Source organism: Lepidothrix coronata, unplaced genomic scaffold, assembly GCF_001604755.1.
Source record: "Lepidothrix coronata isolate B3197 unplaced genomic scaffold, Lepidothrix_coronata-1.0 Scaffold111, whole genome shotgun sequence".
Lineage (NCBI taxonomy): Eukaryota > Metazoa > Chordata > Aves > Passeriformes > Pipridae > Lepidothrix > Lepidothrix coronata.
The window spans coordinates 583,045-605,126 of NW_016690291.1; the positions used below are offsets into that span (position 1 = coordinate 583,045).

Consider the following 22,082-nt stretch of genomic DNA (forward strand, 5'->3'; position numbering starts at 1 on the left):
ACTTATGCTACTACCAGTAACACCATTTTCAAATTCAACATTATATTTTATTACATACATTATATTTAGGAACAGATTTTCTGCTTCAGAATCATGCCATTTATGTCCCCAATTATTCAACTATAACCTGGGACAAAAAGATGTTAATCTGCAATCACAAGCTGTGTGGCTCTGCTGTCCTGACAGCAATGGCTGAAATGAGTCTGCCCAGCCTTACAGTCCTGTGTTGGATTCAGGGAGACCAAAAGCAAGCCTAGAGCTAGGAAGAGAACAAAATACCCTCCCAGCCCCTGGGAGCACACAGTACAGGTACATTCTGGACCACAAGCACTTTCCCTGTGTACTTGGCCAGTCTCCTCTTGCAGCCGTGAAAAATTTTTGTTCCCACAATATCAGACGAATCTCCCTTTTTCTGTCTCATATTTTAGTATTTCTTCAGCAATTTAAATGTTGCCTGAAATTTAGGAACTGCAGATGGGACTCAGAAATACCTGTTATCTACCTTATTAAGTAAGATGATATTAAGAAACTTGCTGAGACTTCTCACATTAAACATATGTCAAAATATTTAACAACGAAACTGTTCCTAAAAGAGAATGCAAAAGCAACTGTAGTCATCACCAGTTTGTAAATACGCATGGCAGGGGCTACAGGTTCCAGTATATGAAAAAATTAATAAATAACAGTAACATGACTTTTTAAAAACAAAAACATTTCACTAAAAGTTCCAAAGTAAAATGCATCGTAGTCAGAACTCAGTGTATAAAATGAAGATTCTCATACTATGATTAGGGATCGCAGATTTTAACACCAGAAATACTCCAAATTACTTTTAAAAAAGTATAATTCAACGTCCAGAAAATCTGCAGTGTGAGACATAAGCCAAACAGAAACTATAAATAGTTCAACTGTTTATATAACTGAAAATTGACGAACAAGGTGAATATGAAAAAAGCAAAAGGAGAAGTACTCTTGGGTCTGTCTGGAAAAAAAATTGTTCCAAGCATAAGGGAATTTATGAAGCATGTGAAAATTTACGAAAATTAACTGGGGCTATGAAAGTAAGCAAGGAGAGTACTCAACTCAGAATGACAAATTACTGAAAAAAATCTCAAGTCCTTTATATTCACTCCTAACCATTTCTGTTAATTATCGAGTCTTTTTCAAACTGTTAGCCCACAAATAAAAATATTTTTTACAAGCACTGGATATCAGGCATCACTAAGTGACTACATCAAATAACAGTAATAACAACAGTAAGCCATACATTCATAATTCTTAGTATAACTATACTATAGTGCAACCAATAAATAACGTATTTTCTTTATTCACAAGACTTCATGTAATCATATCTCAGCATCCTTAAAATAAATCAACAACAAAGGGTTGATTTCTGTTTAATTTGAACTCCTGTTTTGTTTATTTTCAGGAACCTTCTAGTTTCCTTTGCAACAGCTTCCTGTAGGACAAGGTACAGCTAGACATAAAAAAAAAAAAAAAAAAAAAAGAAGAGAAAGAAGATGAATTGGAATAAGGACAATTTCTCTGATAAATAAGATATCCCATAAGCCTGCAACACTCCATAAGTTGCATGAACACAGGATGGGACCTAATTCAGAGCACAGAACTATTTTTTACATTCAGCTGTTGAATCAATTTCACTATGGACTACTCATTGCAATAGTTTCAGACCACTGGGCATAACTGATCCCCGATAGCCTTTAAATTCCCAAATCTCATTAACGGATTTCTGCTCTCTCATATGTATCCTTCAGGGTGCATTCACTGACGTAGTCAAAAGCCACAGCTATTCCAGGTTGTCTGTGATACCTTGTGTGTTAATGGTACATCCTTCTGCAAGTCAGGGATCTGCTTGTGCTGTTAAAATAAAGAATAATTTTTTTTTTCCACATCTTCTGCACCACCTTTGATTGGGGGAGAGAGACTAAAATGCCTTTGCCTAACACAAAATGCTGAAAACGTGAATTTCTCAGTAAAGCCTGAAATTAACAGATGCATTTACTAAAATTACACTCTTCACTTCTGCCCTTTCTTGTTTACTGGTACACGATTTTTAGTCAGCAGTGAAGAAAACATTTTTTATTGAGAAGAACGAAGTTGAGTCAGTAGATAGCACACTAGGATATACCAGTAGGGGTTGTACCAGGCTGCAGATTCCCCACCCTTCTTAAGCTTTCATGCTTTACTCCTTCTAGATGTCCATGTAGAAAATATGAAACTACACAAATAGAGGCCAGATTGTTTTAAAACACTGATTTTAAATTTTTAAATCCAGAGATTAAAATATCTCAATACTTTTAAAATACCTCTCAGATTTGTTTCCTTCTGTGGAGCTCTAAACAGTCTAGGAGTACTTAGTTTACAGGAGGAAAACTAGCAGCAAGATTTACACTTCTAACATGCATTTAAGTCTGCAATGACAATCCTGGTATGCTTTTCTTTACACTCAAATTGATTTTTAATAATTACTGAAAAGGGCAATTCTTAACATTTGTACCTGGACAAGATATTCATGCCACAAAATTTGTACAACCAAAATACTATTACTGCCAAGTCCACTTTTTTTATTTTTAAGTACATTTTTGAACTTCCTTTCATCCTTACCCATCCTGGTTAGGACAGGAGTTCAGGCAAGAAGAATCTAAGAGGCAAGAAGAATCTAAGAGGCAAGAAGAATCTAAGAGGCAAGAGAAGATTTAAGATCTAATCAAGAAGAACCTGGAGAGCCAAACCAGCAGTAGGACAGACACTGTCCCACAGCTACTGTTCCAGGTATAATGAAATTTCTCTATTTCCAGATTTCGTTTCCTGCCTCTGGGGTCCTGTTTTAGTCATAAAGGGAATTACCAGACCACAATCTGCACTGAATTCAACTTCAAAGATGATGAAAACATCAGATACTCAAGAGTGACGACCTCAGGGCAGCACATAGAATCATGGAATCATCAAGGCTGGAAGAGACATTTCAGATCAAGTCCAACCATCAACCAGAACTATCACTGTAACCACTAAAGCCACATCATCAAGTGCCAGATCCAGACACCCCTTAAACACCTCCAGGAATGGTGGTGACTTCACCACCTCCCTGGGCAACCCATTCGAATGCCTAACAGTGAAAAAAATTTATCTAATCTAAATCTCCCATCTCAGCACATTGGACAGTTATGACCCGAACACTGACACACACACAAAGCAAAACAAAACAAACAAAAACCCCAGAAACAAAACAAAACAAACAACAAACACGAAAAAAGTAGCCAGCAAGCGGGAGACAGCCTTAAAACACGTGTATCACAAAAAACCACGAGAATGCACTGACACGTAAAGGCGGCATGTTTAAACTCAAGTGTTTCCAATGTCACAGAGTTCCCCCGCCCGCCTCGCCCAGGGGCGGAGGAGGGAGCGCTAAGTCGCACATCCCGCACGAAGGCCAGGCCGTCCCTCAGCGCCCCTCGGGCCGCACCAGCAGCGGCTCCCGCGCCCCGCCCCGGCCCCGCCCCCGCCCGCGGGAGGAAGCGCGCGGCACCGCCCGCACCGCGATGGCGGCGGGCGCAGGAAGGGGCGGGCCGCGGGGCGGGGCGGCGGGGGCGCCGCCGGGAGCGCAGCAGCGGCGCCGGGCGGCCGGGGCGGGCGCCGCGCCCCCGCCGTGCCCGCAGCGCCCAGCGGCGGCCGCAGCGGGGGACGAGGCGGGCAGAGGCCGAGCGCCGCCGCGGCCGCTCCTCTCCGCTCCTCTCTCCCCTCCCCAACCCTCGCAGCCTCGGCCCGGCGGGTCGGGGCCCTTCAGGCGCGGGGCCCGCGCGCGGCCCCGCCCCCCTCCCGCCCCCGCGCGGGCCCCGCGGCGGCTGCGCGCGGTCCCCCCAGTGTCGCCCCGCGCCGATGGCGCCGCTCCCGGCGGCGGCTCCCCCGCCCCCCCCCGCGCCGCGCGCCGCTTCCTCCCGCCGTCCCCTTCCGCTTCCGGGGCCAGCGCCGCCGCGGCTCGGTGAGCAGCCCCGTTCCGGGGCCCGCCCGGCACCGCCGGCAGCACCCGCCGCCCCGCCGCCCCCATGGCCACCAACCCGCAGCCCCCGCCGCCCCCGCCGCCGCCCCCTCAGCAGCCGCCGCCGCTGCCGGGGGCCGGGGCCGGAGCGGGGGGCGGTGCGGCCGAACCCGAGCTGGTCTCCATGATCGTGAACCACCTCAAGAGCCAGGGGCTCTTCGACCAGTTCCGCCGCGACTGCCTGGCCGACGTGGACACCAAGGTTCGGGCGGGCGGCACCAGCGTCTCGGGGGGGTCCCCGGGCTCGGGCAGGTCAGGGCTGGGCCCGGCCGGGGCAGAGCCGGAGCGGCCGCGCTCGGCGGGGCGCGCAGGGCGCATACACGACCGGCTCGGCGTGGTGTCGGCGATAGATACGGCGTTTAACGCGCTGCCATCGCCGCCAGGGAGCGGGAGCGGCAGCGGCGGTGCCTTCAGGGGACCGGGGGGGGTCCGACGTGCCAGCCCGGCCTCCGGGGGAATAACCAGCCGCTTATCCAACCCCTCCAGTCCAACCTCTCTGCTGTTGCTTTCTAGCCTGCCTACCAGAATCTGAGACAGCGCGTTGACAACTTTGTTTCCAATCATTTGGCGACTCATACCTGGAGTCCTCATCTCAACAAGAACCAGCTGAGAAATAACATTAGGCAGCAGGTTCTCAAGTAAGTGACAGCCATGGGGTTACTGTAAACGTGCTCCTCTACCGTGCTAGGTGATGGAGACTCTGGGTCAATGTAAAGCATCTGCTTTCTTCAAAGAAAATTCTGAAGAAGCTCTTTCATTATTTTGTTTTTTGTAACCTTTAAAATGCGGTATTACTTCAGATAGCAACTTGCCATCAGCATTAGTTAGAATTAGACTGCAGATATTTTTTTATCTGATCCAATATGCTGCAGAGGTGGAAACCTTGATTTTAACTTCGATGTAACCCCCTAGCTAAAATCTGCCTTTACTTTTTCTTCTAAAGGAGGTATTAAATTTCACCTATCATGTTTAGAGCTAAGGAAAATTAAAGGTATTTGACAAACTAAGCTCTGCAGAGTACAAGGCAAAAATCACATAGCAAAACCTGGATGTAAATCTAGCTGGACAGAGAAGAGGCTTTTAAGAATTGCTGTTATGTTAAAATGATGTCAAACACTTACTTGATATTACATTATTTCATGAAGTTTCCTCCAGTTTTTCTTCTCAAATTTTAAGAGTGATAAGAAAAGTTAGGACATTTCTTCAGAGTACAGTGAGCTTGGTCATTGAATTGGATCAAACTAGGGATATAGGAACAAACTTAGTTATGCTGTGGTGGTACCACTGATAACTTGTACTGAGGAGCTGTTTGGTTTGTAGGGAGAAGAGTGGATGTTGTTTGTTGTTAAAGAAGCAGTGAGGACAAGAGGCAGTATGTGTCCCACAGAAGATTACAGGGGTCTAAAGACATTGATACAGATATAAAGCTTTCTATTGCCATTTATTTTATTTTACTGAAGATTAAAGGTGTTCTATAAAGCTGCAGAACTTGCTGCACTCTACTGGGCAGTAAGTAACTTAGAGTGGCAATAAGTGGTCTAGTAGCTGTTTGTCCCTCATGCCTTCTATAAGTCATCTCTTTTATGCTATGGGAATTGATCATATCGGCTTTCTTCTTAATTTTTTCCACAAGTGGCTTTTGCAATTAAATAACAATTGTAGGTATAACCAGTAATAATGCAACAGCAGTCTGTTTATTGTGTTAATTCCATGTGCTTGGATTGGTTTGTTTCTCTAGCACTTTTTTTATTATGGATAGGGCACAGGCTAAATCCATAGCTGCAGTGATGCTCAGAAAACATTAATGTTTCCATGGAGTTTCTTATGAGTGTTTACGTCACATCTAAATGGTCATACTTCATTAATAGGTTATTGAAATGTAATTTTTCTTACTAATTCCTGTAACTTTGTTCCAGGTCTGGAATGTTGGAATCTGGAATTGACAGAATTATTTCTCAGGTTGTGGACCCAAAGATCAACCACACATTTAGACCTCAGGTGGAAAAAGCTGTCCATGAATTTTTAGCCACATTGAATCACAAAGAGGAGGCAGGGCCCAGTACAGCTCCGAGTGAGGAAAAAGCAGATGCTTCTGTTACAGTACAAGGTATTCTACCATTTCTCTGAGCAGTCTATTAACAAAAGTGGGGTTTAAGAGAACAGAAACATTGACTAAGTTTGCTTCTGGCATAACATTGTTAGCATCAGAATTAGCAAGCTGAGCACCAGGCAGTACCATAACACTTGTCTGTTACTGTATGTATAAAGGTAGAAGGCAGAAGAGATGTCACCCTGTTATGACCATGTCACTGTCACTTCTGCTTGAGATTATGAGGAATCAGTTTACTGTAGGGAGAAAAGTTGGTCTCAGTGTTTGGCCCTCAAACGCAGATAAGAGAAGAACAATTCAATTTTTCTATCCATTGGTAGATCGGAAAAAAATTACCTAAGAGACAGTTCCCTATCTTTGTGCAGTTGCTGTGTGCCTTAAAGTTTGAATGGCTAAGGTCCTCTCAGGAGCTTAAGTTGTGCTATAGGTCACCAATCTTTATGTTGCCTGTTGTCAACTTCTAAACACTCCTACAGGTAACTGTCCGTTCTTTCACATCCTAAGATATTCCACAGCAGTACATCTATTTGTAACCAGACCCTTTATTTAAATCCAAAGCTTTTTCCTGTGAGGCCCACTTCCTTTAAAGTGGGTTAACAAGCCAGCTGCAACTCTTAGTTCTACTCCACTTAACCCTTTCTCATCCATCTTCAGAGTTGGTTCTAAGAGGGTGGAAAAGTGGTAAAAGGTATATCTGATCGTCCCGTTGTTATATAATCAATATGCTGAGTCCAATTTCCGTGATTTTATGGAGATACTAGAGATGCAGAGTATCTACTGCAATGTGTGTGTGTGTGTACCTATATATATAGAGAGAATGTACATATAATTCTTTATATGCATATATATATATATATATATCCAGAGTCATCATCCCAGTTGGGATGTTGGTAAAGATGAACAAGGATGGTGTTCATCCTTCCCATTGGCAATCCCCACATTCCCTAGCGGACCTCAGGAACAGAGGTGTGTCACAGAGCAGAATGAATCCCTGGTAATAACATCATAATTGCTGCAAGAATGCAGCTTCATGGAGTTTTTATCTGGTTGGTCTTTTTTTTTAACCAAAATCTTTCATTGCAAAATTAGTCAAATAGTTAATTATGCATATTTTATAGACAGTAATTGTTCTGTTTCTTTGCACTTGTTTAACATCCTATCTGAACAGTACTACATAAACTAGGGTAAAGTAAAACTGTTCTTTCTTTTGAAGGTGTCTCTGCTACAACTCCTAGTGCTAACGTAGCTAGTGATGCAATGTCCATTTTGGAAACAATTACGTCTCTTAACCAAGAAGCAAGTGCTGCCAGGGCTTCAACAGAGACCTCAAATTCCAAGAACAGTGACAAAGTTGCAAAAAAACTCTCATCTCAGCAGAGTGTGGATGGTAGCACTGATAAAGACAAAAACATGGAGGACTTGCCAGACAGAGAGAAAGCAATTTGTGACCTTTCGGCAGAAGGGGCTGAAACACTTGCAAAGTGTGAAGATGTAAATGAGCTTCCCTACCAAAGTGAAGAAATAAAAAATTCAGCAAAGGATACTAATGTTTGGACTTTTACAAATAAAGATATTCAGCAGGACAGTGAAGATCAAAAGAGTAAATTATTGGATAAATGTGACAAGAAATCAGACAGCAGTGAAAAAAGTGAAAGAAGAAAAGAAAAGAAAGAAAAGCTTGACAAGAAGTCTGACCATTCAAAGAAAAGTGATGATACTGTGAAGTCAAAAGAAGAAAAGCAAGCAAAAGAATCAGAACCAGGGAAACAGTTAGTTCCAGAAAAAAATAGCAATAAACATAAAACAACTGAAAGCACGAAAGAAACTAAAGAAGGTATGGTGTGGGCAATACTCTTCTTCAAAATATGAATATGAGGTGGGTTTTTTAAGTGTATTCAGAAGTTGAATCAGAAGTATATTTGGAATGTAAGTTTTCTGATAAATTTGTCTTGCTAGCACAGTTGGGTTTGTCCATATCTCTTAACTGAGGCACCCAAATTAGGAATCAGATTAGCTTTGATTCCTCAAGTGTGTGGTTGGTCATCTGCTTTAATCTGACAAGTTGTCTGGACAATTCCAGTCTTCATTTTAAAGTTTGTAGTTGTACCTCACGGTGATTTTTGTTTTGAGTAAACCAGAGTTAGGCTAATAACATTTCATTAAGGTGTTATAATTTTGTTTTCTTATTCCTAGTTATTAAGATAATTTTGTTCTCGGTGATAAAATTGCTGTTTTGGTAAAAAAAGTTTCACAAATATGGTGTGCTGCATCACAGCTCTTTGTTTCAATTTTTTCCTTTGTAAGAAAATTCATTCATAGATTCAGATATGGATGTACTCAGTGACATCACGGTCAGCTCTGTCCACACCAGTGACCTTTCTTCCTTTGAAGAAGAGAGTGAAGAGGAGCCTGTAATTTCTGACAGTACTGAAGAGGGGGAGATCACATCAGGTAGTAAAATAATTAGATTGTTAAGCAGCAGCAAGGAGTATGTAATGCTGTTGTTGAGTGCATCATGTCATAAATGTTAGGGCTTGCAGTATGTTTTATTGTAATTACCTGTGGGAAAGAATTTGACTGTGGAATGGATAGTATGTGTGCAATTGAAAAAGACAAGTATTGCGTTTACTTTTTGAATATTTTTTAATAGTTTGGTGTATTCTAAATATTGTAAATCTTATTTATGCTACAGTATTTTATAGATGACAAAAGCACTTAAAGGTGAATATGTCAGTCTCTCTGGGTCTTTTTCCCCTCAATGCTGCCATGAACTTGGTGTAACATTAGAGTGCTTTGCAACTTTGAAGTAGTGGTTGTAGCTGGCATTGCAGATCAGGTTGGTTTTAGAGCTTTAGGATTGCAGGAATGTCCAAATTCTACTTGGCTACAGTAGAGGAAACAGGAATGGATCTAGCCTTAAAAATTCAGAAACACCAGATCATTTCACTGACTGGGTTACGTTTTTGTGTTCCCCCTGTCCAGTACAGACCTCAGACTCTGATTTCTGCAGATGTGACTTCTGCAGTTAGTAAGACTTCCCACTTCATAATGCAGAGTGCCTTAGTACCTGAATGCGTTCTCTCTAGTATGCCCACAGCTTACTTTTTCTGCTCTAAGAATATTATTTAGAGGCGTTGAATTACTTGCATATTCTCTGCCTTTGCTCTTACCTTAAAATATAACAGATGTTGTTCAGTTAGGACTGAACATTTGTGAAAAGAAAGCAAGCCTTTAAGTATGTTTCGGGAATAGAAATAATCTGTACAGTATGGAGCACAAGTGATTTTGCACTATTTCTAATAATCAAGATAAAACGGAAATAAATTTATTTGTTTATACTTGATTAATACTTTCATGAGTGTAAACAACAGCGTGTTTTGTTTGTGTATTTCAGTAAGCATATATAGTTTTTAGGTATTCAAGTACTGTACAGTTTTTTTGGTGTGGGGAGAAGCATAATTTAACACGTAGCAGAAATTACATTCTGATTTCTTACACGTAGTTAACCACAAAATATTGTGTATAAAAGGGCAATGGCATTACAAGCCCAGTTGTTCTATCCCAGTTTATTTTGGGGTTTGTGTCTTGCAGATTTTTGGCTCAATGATGTACACAAACACATGAATGCACCTTTCATTTTTTTCATAATCTAGTGATATTTTGATGGTAAAAGAGTATTTTTTAACTGTTTATGTTTTTAGAGTAAATAATTGTTAATACATTTTGAGTAGCTTTGCCTCCTCAAAAGTCGTGTTGAAAGCAGTGCCCTAATTTATCAATATATCTCTATACTCACTAACCTTTCTTTAGATGAAGAGGAGAAAAAGAGTCAAAGTAGGATGAAGCCTCACGCTCACGAGCTGAGCGATGGGAAAGCCAAGCCCGTTCGCAACGCGTACGTTCACAAGCCTTTCCTGTACTCCAAATACTTCAGTGACTCTGATGATGAGCGAACTGTGGAGCAGCTCCGTCAGTCCATTGTAAGTGTTGTGGTTTGTTACTGCTCTTTATAGAGCAGAAATTCCACTTCTGATGTGGTGGTGGTTTGTGAGGGGGAGTTGTGGAGTCCTCTGTTCTTTCTCACTTTGGTTTTTTTTTCTCTTGTGTTACAACTGCCCTTTCTTCAGGTGTCTATCAGTATGGCATGACGTGCTCTGCAGCACAGTGCTCTACTCTGCTAGTTATAGTTTGAAGGCTTCTGGTGGTGAAAACAATGACACACTTTTCTGTGTCTTTCCCCTCCTCCAAAATAAACAGTCTTTTGATGTTGACAGAGGATTTGCTAATTACATGCAGTGTCTTCACAGAATCACAGCATTGGGTGAATTCTTTCTCAACTGAGTGATTTGATGGGGAGAGTAAGAACTGCTGCACTTACGAAAAATCTGGTCTTCAGTAGATTTAACGTATATAATGACAATTCGGGTGGACACAGTAGCCCATATCTACCTGTCCTCTGCCTTCAGTGGGATGTTGTGTAGGTCAGGCTTGTGTTGAGTACTGCAGGTGACTTCATTACACCAAGTCTTTAAAAATGTAGTTCTTGCTGTCCATGAAATCAGTTTGTAGCGAGTCTGCAGCCACTGAGAATGGAAAGAGATTTAAGCATGTGCACTCTGTTCCTTGGAAAAGGGACCAACACGCAGAAGAGGGAGCAGCAGTTCTTTTAGATTTTCTCCTTTGGCCAGGTAAAAACTTGTATATATAATATATTTATAGTTGTATATATACACTATGTACATATTATATATTAGTACTTATATATATATATAATTAAAAAAAATGTTCTTTGAGAAGGTCTCATAGCTTCAGTCTGCGGTGTTAGGCAGCAGTGAAACTCTGGAACTCAGCTAATTTCACATCACAAGCTAGCATACTCTGTTTCTATGGGTTTTAGATATATATTTATAATCAAAGAATGCTCTTTGACCTAATGATAATTATTGTTTTCCTTGGTTTTTATCTCTAGGCCAAAGAAAAAGAAGAGAGACTCCTAAGAAGACAAATTAACAGAGAGAGACTTGAAGAAAAACGCAAACAGAAGGCTGCAGAAAAAACAAAATCCCTAAAAACTGGAAATCAAAATGCTAAAGGTATGAGAAGTGAAGGTATGATTAGCCCCTATGACCTTGCTCTAACTTACACTCTAGAAAGAAAACTTTCAGCTTTTAATAATGGTCATAGGTCTGTAGTAATTTCCTTTGCTTAACAACCCAGTGTTTCAACACTGATGTAAAGGAAAAATGTATAAAGCAAATTATTATGAATTGTATGAAATTTCATCTCCACTTTTCCATGTATCATTACACTGCTTAGACTCAGTGAATACCCATAGACACAGGTATTCTCTGTGACACATTAGTACTGTCTGTACTGCTTTCAGTCATGTTTATAGCTGAAACAGTAATATAATGACATGCATATGTATTTCACCATTTGTGTATTATATTAGGAAAAAGTGGCTTGCACTTAGAAGAACCGCCATCAAAAAGTCTGGAGTCAAAAGCTACTGGTACCAGCATTAAGGATGTGCTTAAAGAACAGAAAATTTTAGAAAAAAAAGTGGCCTTGAGCAGAAAAAGAAAAAGATATTCAAGGTATTTATGTATTTTCTCAAAAGGAATTAAAGTTTTGAATATTCATTTTTGCAGATTTCAAAGGTTCTTTTCAACTTTGTACTTAGCCTTATTGACTTTTAACAGTTTTCTATTAGAATATTCACATAATTTTGTTACGAATAAGCATGAAGTTCAGGCAGAAAGTCAAATTATAGCTGCTTAAATATATTGCAACTCAGACTGCAGTAGCAGTCTTTACTGACTTTTCATACACAGAATGGTAATAAAGGCATGAGAATAGAGAGCTTTTACATGCTTGTGCATCTGATATGTAAGTCAACTTGGCTTCATCTTGAAACTGATGTTTTATGTAGATAAGTACCTGTACATAACTCTCTATGTACAGGTATATATGGGGCAAGGAGAGCTGTTACCCATTTTACAGGGACAACTGCAGTAGTAATATCGTCGTACTCATAAAGCACTGATATCCAGAGAATATTTTTTAAGTTGATACACATAATTTTACAAGAGAGAAAAGCCTGAGCAAATTAGTTAGTCAGAAGTGGGGTGATCAAGCTCTGTTTCCATATTTTTAGTAGGCATTTCTCTCTCAGCTTTGAAAGCAGAAAGTTTATAAAGTAATGTTAGGCTGATAGCAATTTTTCTTTATTAAATTGTCCAAATACCTGTTTCAGGCGTGCTGAAGATGGCTGCAGAAAGAAATATGAGCCCTCTGAAGAAGATTCTAAAGAAGTGCAAAAGACAAATGAGGTATGTGTTTCTCAAATATAAACTTTATGGTCTTCCTTTTTAATTCTAATAGACCTTTTCATATGTCCACACTAAACTGCATATAATTGCATTCGTTCTTATTAATTAGTTTTTCCCTGACAGTTCTTTCAGTTGTATTAGTGGTCTGAGATTGCCGTAGTAGTGCTTTCTGAATTCCAGTAGCCACTGAAATACATGGGCTGTGATTTAGTGCTAATGCATGTTGTAGTAGAACACAAGATGAGTTTTAAGCTCTAATCTGTAAAGGAGGTTCGGTTTTAGAAAAGAGCAAGGTCTTATGTGCAAAGACTTGAGGAGTTTGATCTGTTTAAACTTCTCACTGGAAAGTTAAAGGAAAACTGACTGTGGTCTGAATGCTAAAAGAGAATTTTTATGGCAAGAATTTTTATAAACAACATTATTTAAAAAAAAAAGTAGCAGTTAGAAGTTCAACTGGAAGTCTAGATTTGTCTTTTGTAGGTTTTGGTGTGTTGTTTAGTTTTGATTTTTTTAGTTGTAGTTTTCTTTTAACAGACAGCATAATGGCTGTTTAAAGTATCTTATGGAGTACTTGAAATTGTGATTGTCCATTCAAAAATCTGTTTAAATCATTTTAGAAAGAAAAATCATCTTATAAAGAAAAGATAATAAAGTTTAGAAAGTCTGCTTAAGGTTACCTTCTCTTCCTTGGGATTTTTATGCAATGGCAGATAGTTGAAATGAAAATGGCAAGTTTCATTTTTTTACTAACTCTATTTTATGTGATTTTTTTATTACATTGTTAAGTGTATCCTCTGGTGTACTGTTTTTATGGAGAATTTGTCCTTAGCAGTTCTGTTCGGTCACATAGTGAAGGAACTGTGTAACATTTACTTATATATATAAAAAAATCTCTTTTTTAGACTTGTGAAAAAAATTCTTCCAAAGAATTGAAGCATAATCATGGGAAAAGTGAAACCCCTAAACAACTTAGAAGACTTTCAGAGTGGGGGCATTCAACTGAGGAAACCAAAAGTGATTCTAAAGCAGAAAAAGAACACAGAAGAAAACCCTCGACTTCTCTTCAGGCCGAAGGAGTCCAGCAGGACAGTGAAGCAAGGGATCCAAAAAGACAATCGGATAGAGCAGAAGTCAATACTGAAGAACCACAGAAGCAGAAATCCATATCTAAAAATGAAAAACACCCCAAAAAAGATACTGACACAGAAATTCAACATACAAAAAATGCTGCCAAAAAAGAAGCCAAGTCTTACAGAGATAAAAATGAAAAGGAAAGAACTGCTTTAGAAGATAAACTTTCTTTAAAGCACAAACATAAAGGAGATGGTATTCATAAATCAAATGAAGATGTTGAACTCCATTCATCTGAGAGAAGTTCGAAAGGAGAGGATGGTGGCCAGAAACATAATCAACAAGTAAAGGTTTCCTCAGATGACAAATCTGAAAGGAAAAGTAAACACCGAAGTGAACGGAAAATATCAGTAACAGGAAAAGATGGGAAAACCACTTCTGAATCAACCCTAAAAGCTGAAGAATTGCTGCGGAAAGAAAATAAAAAAGACAGACATCTCTCAACAGAAAAATCAAGAGCAGAATGCAAGACGAAAAGGTCCCTGAGTGATTCTAAACCACAAAAGGATTCCCTAAGTGCCTCAAAGCAACTTGCTTCTGCATCACACAGAAGGAGTGAAAGCTACTCAGAAGATAAATATGAAATAGAATCAACTAACTCTGATTGTAATTTAAAACATGAAGACGGCGTTCATAAAGATAGACGAAGATCTAAGAGCCTTGTAGAAGACAAGATTTTGTTAAAGTCCAAGTCAAAGAGTCATAGTAAACAGGTCAAAGTATCTGAAACAGAATTACAGGAAAATTTAACAAAACAAGAGATTGGACAGAAAGACAAAGATAAGAGCCTGGAAGACAGTGATTTAGATAAACAACACAAATCCAAGAATGACGACAAAGGTTTTGAGGAGAGTGGTGCTGAGTCTGAGCTTGTGAGTGGCACACAGTCAACTCAGGGATCACAAAAAGACTTAAGTCACAGAGTTAAGTTACATTCTGGAGAAAAGGGATCCGTAAAAGAAAAATATAGAGGTGATAAAGATTTAAGTAATTCCAAGCTAGAAAGAAGGTTCTCTGCTGAAGGTCACAAAAGCAGGAACTTAAAGCATAGCAACAAGGAAATAAAGAAGAAGGAAGAGAGCGTCAAATCGGAAGATAAAGATGCTAAAGAAGTGGACGGTGGGCATGAAAAAGTGTTGAATGTCACAGTGGCAATGGATAAAAAACAAAGCAAGAAGGTATCCTGTGAAAATAGAAAAGGCAGTGTATCAAACCAAGATTTACTTAAGGAGGAAAAGCAATCAGCCAGCACAACTGAAAGCAGCCAGGCTCCAGCCCCTCGAAAGGCAACTATGAATAATGATTCTGGACATGCAGAAGAGCTGATGGAACTTGATTTGAAACAAACAAAAGTACAGGAAACATCGAACATTGAAGGAAAAAACTCAATCCAAGCCGCAGATGTCAAAAATGCAGCAAAACAAAAAGCATCTCGCTCCGTTTCAAATAAGGGAATAAAACACAGCTTGACAGATCCTGAAACTCGTGAATTGCGATTTCTGCCCGCAGCTGAAAAAACTATTGAACAAGAAGCTATTTCTAATAAACAAGTTGGTGCCTTAGAAACTTTGTCCAAACAAACTTCCATGGATCAAGGACCCAGTAAAAAAGGGGCTTCTAAAAGGAAGGTTGTGTATGAAACAAGTGGTAGAATCTTACGCAATGTCCCCAGTAAAGATCAAGCTTCAAAAGATAGCAGAAGACCAAAGAATCCAAAAACTGTGATAAATTCTAATTCAGATGATGTTCCTTTAGCAATTAGTTCTTCCAGAGAAGATGCTGCTGATGCAAAGTCCATGGATATGTATGTCTCAGATTTTACAAATTCCCTAGGTAATATGTCTAAAGAATGCCATAATTCTGGTGAGACTTCTTCATTGAAAGACACTTTCACTTTGAAAAATGATGAAGCACAGGTTGTATACATGGAGCAAGATAGTGCAGTGCCGAGTTCTGTCATGAAAGATGATGGTGACAACACCATGACAAACAGTATAGGAAAAGATAGCAAGATCCCCCAGCCTGATGAAGAGGCAATGGAAGACAGTACAGCTGGGTTACCTAGTCAAGAAGATTATAATGAAGCAGCAAAGTCAGAAAGCTCTCAGGACAGGGAGTTGAAAATAAAAGAGGAAAACTTGATGTCTGATGTAACTGAAGATTGTGGAGATGTAACAGCAAAAGAACTTCCCCTTAGAAGAAAAGAAAGAGAGCACTTGAACAGAGAGCCTTCCACAAAAGGAGAAAGAAGCGTAATGATGAATAATGTGGAAAAGAATGAGGTGCATGACAATGATGATCTGATACAGTCTTCCTCTGTATTAGTGCCTGAAGGAGTTCCTGAGGAAAGTGTCAAAGACTCTGTTACAGCCAATGGGCAGGAAGGGAATAGTCTGGTTGGCGTGGAAGACAAAAATGAAAGCAATGGAGTAGGTACCAGTGCAGGAAGTAGTAAACCTAGCAGCCTACAAACAACTCCAATCACTGTGATAGGAACTAGCACAGAAAAGATCATTGAGAGCACTGCAATGGCGACTAGTACAGGAGAGGAAAGAACTGAGTGTGCATCACATTCTGAAAAGGGCAGTGATGCTACGACCACTTGCTCAGAGGAAAGTGAGGTGGCAGCAATCTGCTCAAGCATAGAGGCTGATGAAGGTTTTACAACAGGCATATGGGTAAAAAGTAGTGAGGGCTGCAGTTTCGTCACAGGAGCAGATGCTGGTGACTGTACTGTTGCAGCAGCTGAAGAAGGTGGTAGCAGTGTTGTCACTGCAGGATTGGCAGAAAGTGAAAGTTTCCTAACAAGCACAGAAGGAGAAGAAAATGGTGACTGTACCATGGTTGATGCAGAAGAAAGTGATAAGGTTTCAGTCAATGCAAGTGGAGTAGAAATTGAAGACACTGTGAATAGTGCTGGAGCAGAAGAAAAAGATGATGCTGTGACTAGCGCAGGCTCTGAAGAAAAGCGAAAGACCTCAACTTGTGTAGACACAGGCAAACTTGAAAGTTCTGTATCCTGCTTAGGTGAAGTGGAGAGCGATGGAGCTGTAACTAGTGCAGGAACAGAAACAGGTGAAGGGTCAACCAGTGGTGACAGTTCAGGTGAATTTAGGGGCAGTGTGACAGCTGGCCAAGTGAAAGAACACGAAGGTACTGTGACTTGCACAGGTGCAGAAGAAAGAGGTCATAACTTCATAATCTGCGCTGTGAGTGGTACAGATACCCAAGGAGAAAGCACTGTGACTGGTGCATGTACTGCAGTGGTCACAAACAACAGTGCCACTACTGGAACTGGTGGTGACAAATCCGAGGATACTGTAAATGGTGAAAGCACAGTGACCAGCACAGGCATAACTCCAGAAGATGATGCAGTCTGCACAGGGCTAGAAGACAGCAATGAGGGATTTGCAGTTTGTTTAGAAGCTGAAAAATGTGAAAGCCTAATGGACAGTATAAGGGCAAAGGAAGAAGCCAATATCACTACAGTCAGTGTAGGTCTATGTGATGATGAGGGATTTGTGACTAGTACAGGCTCAAAAGAAGAGGATGAAGAGGGTGAGGACATTGTGACCAGTACGGGAAGAGGAAATGAAGAAAATGAGCATGCTTCTACTTGTACAGGAATGGAAAGTGAAAATGCACTAATTTGTATAGATGCCGAAGAAGGTGAAAGTTCCATTATCTGCATAGTTGCTGAACAAATGGAAGCTGAGTCAGGAGTGACTGGCACAAATACAAATAAGCTTACTATTGACAGCATGACAAGTGCAGAGAAAGAAGCCAATTCTGGCACGAACTGTAAAAATGATAAGGGGATTGTTGAAAGCAGTGTAACCAGTGCAGATGCTGCAAATGAGGGTGCCTTGGCAGCGCATACAGCAAAGCATGAAGGTACCTTGCTTCCCGTAGTTGCTGAGGAATGTGAGGGTCCCATGACGAGTGCTATGGCCATGCAAGATAAGGCCCAGTTTGGTGCTGAAGACAAACATGAGAATGCCATGACTTCCTTTGACAGCAGAGAACTTGATGCCTCTATAAGTAGTGTAGTTCCAAAGGAAGATGAGACTTCTCTTATTCCTGGTGACAGAGAAGTAAAAGTAAAAGGTGATATCATCTCTACTAGTACAGTGGAAGATGCTCCCTTACATTCAGCAGTGGATGCTGAAGAAGGTCCACTTGCTATTGCAAGAGCAAATGAAAGTGGGGAAAGCTCTATGATCTTAACAGACCCTGAAGACACAGAGGTGCCTATGCCCAGTACAGCTACAGAGCTTAAAGAATGTGTGCATGCTTTTAGCAGTAAGCAGGAGAAAGATGAGTGCACTATGATTTCCACCAGTATTGTAGAGGAATTTGAGGCTCCTATGTCAAGTGCAGCTGTCGAATGTGATGATCAGCTCTCCTCTGTGAAAACAGAAGAAATAAATGCTGTGGTTTCTGTAGATATGGAAATACATGAGGTTCCCATGCCTAGTGAATCCAGTACAGGAGGAGATGATGATGATGAAAGTCATCCAACTGCTAGTGGTAAGGAAGAAAAAGATGAGTGTGCTATGATTTCCACAAGTGTTATGGAAGAACAGGTAATTGTAATGTCAGGTGAAGTCACAGAAGAGGCAATTCAACACCTGTCAGACACAGAGTCAAAAAATGAAACAGTAATCATCTCTACAAGTACAGCAGAATGTTTTGAAGCTCCTATGTCAAGTGTAGCTATGCAAGATGAAAACAAACTCGCTGCTTCAGAAACAGAAGGAAGATACGAAGCTGCTATGATCACTACAAGCATGACAGAAGAATGTGAGATAGTCCTGATCAGTGCAGCACCACAAGCTGAAAGTCAGCTCATTGTAGCAGAAGGAGAAGAAGATACCATTCTTTCTCCGAATACATCAGAGGAATGTAAGATTGTGGAGACCACTGCAGCTGTAGATGAACAGTTTGGACTAGCTGCTTTTGATGCAGATGGGAAAAACAAAGGTTCTGTGATTTTTGTGGGAGAATGTGGAGCTCCTGTGCTAAGGGTCGCCACCGACAATGAAGATCAACACACTGCTTCAAGTGAAGGAGATAAGGAGGAGGGGGCAGTGATCACCCTGAGCACAATGGAAGAATGTGATAGTCTCTTCACCTTCACAGTCATAGAAGAAAGTCAACTCGCTGCTGAGAGTACAGAAGTAAAAGACAAAAGTGAAGAAATTTTTAATACTGCTAACCAGATTGAATGCATCCTATCAACTACAGGCCCAGAGGAGGCCTGTAGGATTCCTGGCAGGAATTCTTTGCTTGCCATTGGTGGGGAGAGTGAGACGCATGAGAGTGGTGTGGGTGCAGAGTCGGCAGCTCCTCAGACCACAGTAGACAGTGAAATCACAGAAACTGATGAAAATTCAGTGAACCTCATGAGTGTAGATGAAGCCCTTTGCGTGGAGATTAGTACAGAGACTGCTGAGAGTCCTTCTTCAGAGGCACATGAGGATGGTGAGCAAGCTGAAGGCGTTTTGCACGGGGATGTTACATCTGAACTCTCTTCTGTGATTTCAGAAGCAGTGGTAGAGAGTGACACTCAAAAGAATGTAAGCTGTAAATTGAACTCAAACTTGCTTTTAGAAAGTGACTTTTCTGAAATAAGGACTCCCCTGCCTAAGGCACAGACTCTTTCTTTAGTTTCTGCAAATGAAGTAACTGTAAACACCGACCATGGTGAAGTAATAATAGAAGCAGAATTAGGGCAAAGAAGTGACCTCCCTTTGTTACATGTAGAAGAGCTATGTGGCAGTGGTGATAAAACGAACTTGGTCAAAATAGATGATACTGGCATTGAAGTTACTTTTCAGAAAAGTAATGCAGGTGAGGATTTCTTTTTTTTTTTTTTACATTCTTGGGTTTAAAAGCTGTCAAAAGTAGGTGCATTTTGCCATTGTTATAGTTAGAAATAACGTGCACTGTTCAAATGTACCTTGTTGCTTTCTTGTTTGCAAAATAACTGTTAATAATATATATAAGAATTGGTGACAAATATTTAAATAAGCATGTGATTTTGGGGGTATACACTGAACACAATTATCTGAGCTGTGTTGGAAAACATTATTAAGAGTGCAAAGAAATTACTAAAATACATCGACTTAAAATTGTGAGCTAATATATGAAGTGGTTTGCAAGGGAAATTATTGTGGAGCTACAGATGGGTTTGTTACTGATGTGTAGTGAAATTCAAAAATGTTTTTTTAGGAAAGAGAGTGCATTTCATTTAGATGTATGTTCATTTTAGAAATGTAACTTTGTAGCAATTTTGAAGGTTAAGAATGACCATTCGTAATCATAACTGCAGATTTTCTCTGGATCGTTATTTAATGGTCATGTTCAGATTCATTGTCTTACACTAAATTTTGTCTTGTGAATAGACTTCCTTTAGGTTACAAAAGAATCAGACAGTTATCCTAAACAGGCATTTTAAGTGAGCAATGATAATAGATGTCTATTTTAAATAGAAAACTTATAGAAAATGGAAATGAACTTACATGGTTGTTAGTTCCTAAAATACCGTGTAATGACCATCCTGCTATTTTCAACCTTTCTCCTCTTTGACCTTCCAGAATAGCTGAAGCACCAAGTTAAAATTTATAAATTCTGTAGATGCTATAGTCAAGTCAAGATTATGACTTCATTATAAATTTTAGAGAAATTAAACTGTGGAAAAATACTAGAAGAATCTGTTTCTACCACAGGAAATGGAATGGTGCTGATCAAGTTCTATTTGTAAAGCTTTTTCCTTCTCATGTCTGTCTTTTGCTATTATTTCAAAAACATTTTATAACTTGACTTTAGGTCCAGTTTCTCAAAAATTGGCTTTATTCTCTAGTTTTAATGATGTTCGGCTTGGAAAGCTCTCTCTGCAGATCTTGGGATCTTACAAATTTGTTGGGGAAAGAGGCTGATCTAGTAAACTTAAAAAATGTTGTTCAGTGTTTACATAAGAGATAAGCATGAGCCATGAAAGTGTAAGCTGCCACACAGTAAAGTATTTCTGTCTCGGGGCTTGCCTCAATCCTTGTTGTCCATTGATGTAGCCCCTGTAAGTACCAGGGGTAATGGTACTTATTCTGTGGATTGCAACCACAATTTAATCACTTCACATGGCCATTGATGAATTGTCATGTTATAAGTGTTTCTTTTTGTTTAGGAAAAGCTGTATAAACAGGCTTCTGAATAGGTTTCGAAAAAGTCTGTAGAAGTCATGTGAAGATGTTGTCTGCCATGGCCTGTTTTTCAGATGTTATAAACACAAAGCTGTTCCTCTGGGGAATGAAATGGGTGGGGGTTTAAGATATTTCTGAAATTATATTGATGCTATCAGGAGCTACTGAGTTTTCAATTTCTGTAGCAATTGGGGGATTTCAGTGGTTATGATTCTAGAGCTTATGGATTTAGATCTAATTGTCACTTACAGCAAAATATTATCCTTAACTCTTAGCTGTTCATTCATGAATACAGAGGTACTTTGCTGTTTATTATTTGGTCTGAAAAAGCTGTTAACAGTTTCTTTTTAAAGGAAAACCAAGAAAAAAAAGCCAAAGTCAGAATTCACAAGCATGCTATGGTAAATCCTGAAAGCCCATATTTTCTAAGCCTTTTGTATTTAAGGAAAACATAGAAGTACTTGTGTTCTTGCAGATGGCAATTCGGAGTTTTATTGAGCTGTTTTCCAGTGAACAGACTTGGTATTGTTTCCATTGTCTACAGGAAGGGTTTCAATTCATGTGCTGTATTCATGAGGTGGTACTGAGAAATAGCATTCTACTAGAGCATTCATGAGATAAACACAGCATAATATAACCTGATAATTTTAACATATTTGTATTTCATTAGGCAATAATGCAGCTTTACCAAAGTTGGCAGAAGAACTAGAATTTGAAAGTAACTTGAGAACTGACAAGGTATTTGTTGTTTTGAAAATTTTTACTATACTGTTTCTTGTATTATCATACATCTTCCTCTGGTTTCTTACTGTACTTTTTGATTTTTGTGCAGCAAAAGTGGCATTTAAACTGCAAAACTTCAAAGGAGCCATTTTTCGGATTATTCAGCTGTACTTTTCTAGGCAGCTGGCATTTAAACTGTGGGCTGTCCATGGTCTTCTGTGTTAGAACTAATTCCCTCCCTCAGCCATGCTCCTTCTGTGACCACAACATCCAAGTTTGCTTTTTTTAAAAATTGGTTGTACCATCTGCATGTTGCCTGTGATAGTGCTTGTAAAACAGTCATCAATGCCCTGGCTCTTACAGCTGGGAGGTATTCGTTTAGTGCTTTGAAACAGTAAACACACACTGCTGTTCATTTTATTTCACTTCACTTCATTGCATCGATTCCTTGCCATTCTCTGTGTTTGAGGAACACTTGCTACTGTTCTGTTCTGATAACTACAGCCCCGTTATCTGCTGTTACAGAA

At 40.0% G+C, this 22,082-nt stretch overlaps 1 protein-coding gene across 3 annotated transcripts in view; it reads left to right on the top strand.

The window, feature by feature from the left end:
• The first annotated feature begins 4,064 nt into the window (after positions 1 to 4,064).
• BOD1L1 (biorientation of chromosomes in cell division 1 like 1) overlaps positions 4,065 to 22,082 on the top strand; it is a 35,589-nt gene continuing 17,571 nt past the window's right edge. Inside the window, exons 1-11 of one of the 3 annotated variants that reach the window (XM_017824503.1) lie at positions 4,065 to 4,259; positions 4,571 to 4,695; positions 5,974 to 6,164; positions 7,381 to 8,001; positions 8,472 to 8,618; positions 9,978 to 10,147; positions 11,137 to 11,260; positions 11,620 to 11,764; positions 12,424 to 12,499; positions 13,402 to 19,483; positions 21,503 to 21,570. In XM_017824503.1, the coding sequence (XP_017679992.1) occupies positions 4,065 to 4,259; positions 4,571 to 4,695; positions 5,974 to 6,164; positions 7,381 to 8,001; positions 8,472 to 8,618; positions 9,978 to 10,147; positions 11,137 to 11,260; positions 11,620 to 11,764; positions 12,424 to 12,499; positions 13,402 to 19,483; positions 21,503 to 21,570 (7,944 nt within the window). Of the gene's footprint in view, positions 4,260 to 4,570; positions 4,696 to 5,973; positions 6,165 to 7,380; positions 8,002 to 8,471; positions 8,622 to 9,977; positions 10,148 to 11,136; positions 11,261 to 11,619; positions 11,765 to 12,423; positions 12,500 to 13,401; positions 19,484 to 21,502; positions 21,571 to 22,082 lie in introns of all 3 variants that reach the window. The other 2 variants (XM_017824504.1, XM_017824505.1) reach the window with 2 other exon arrangements.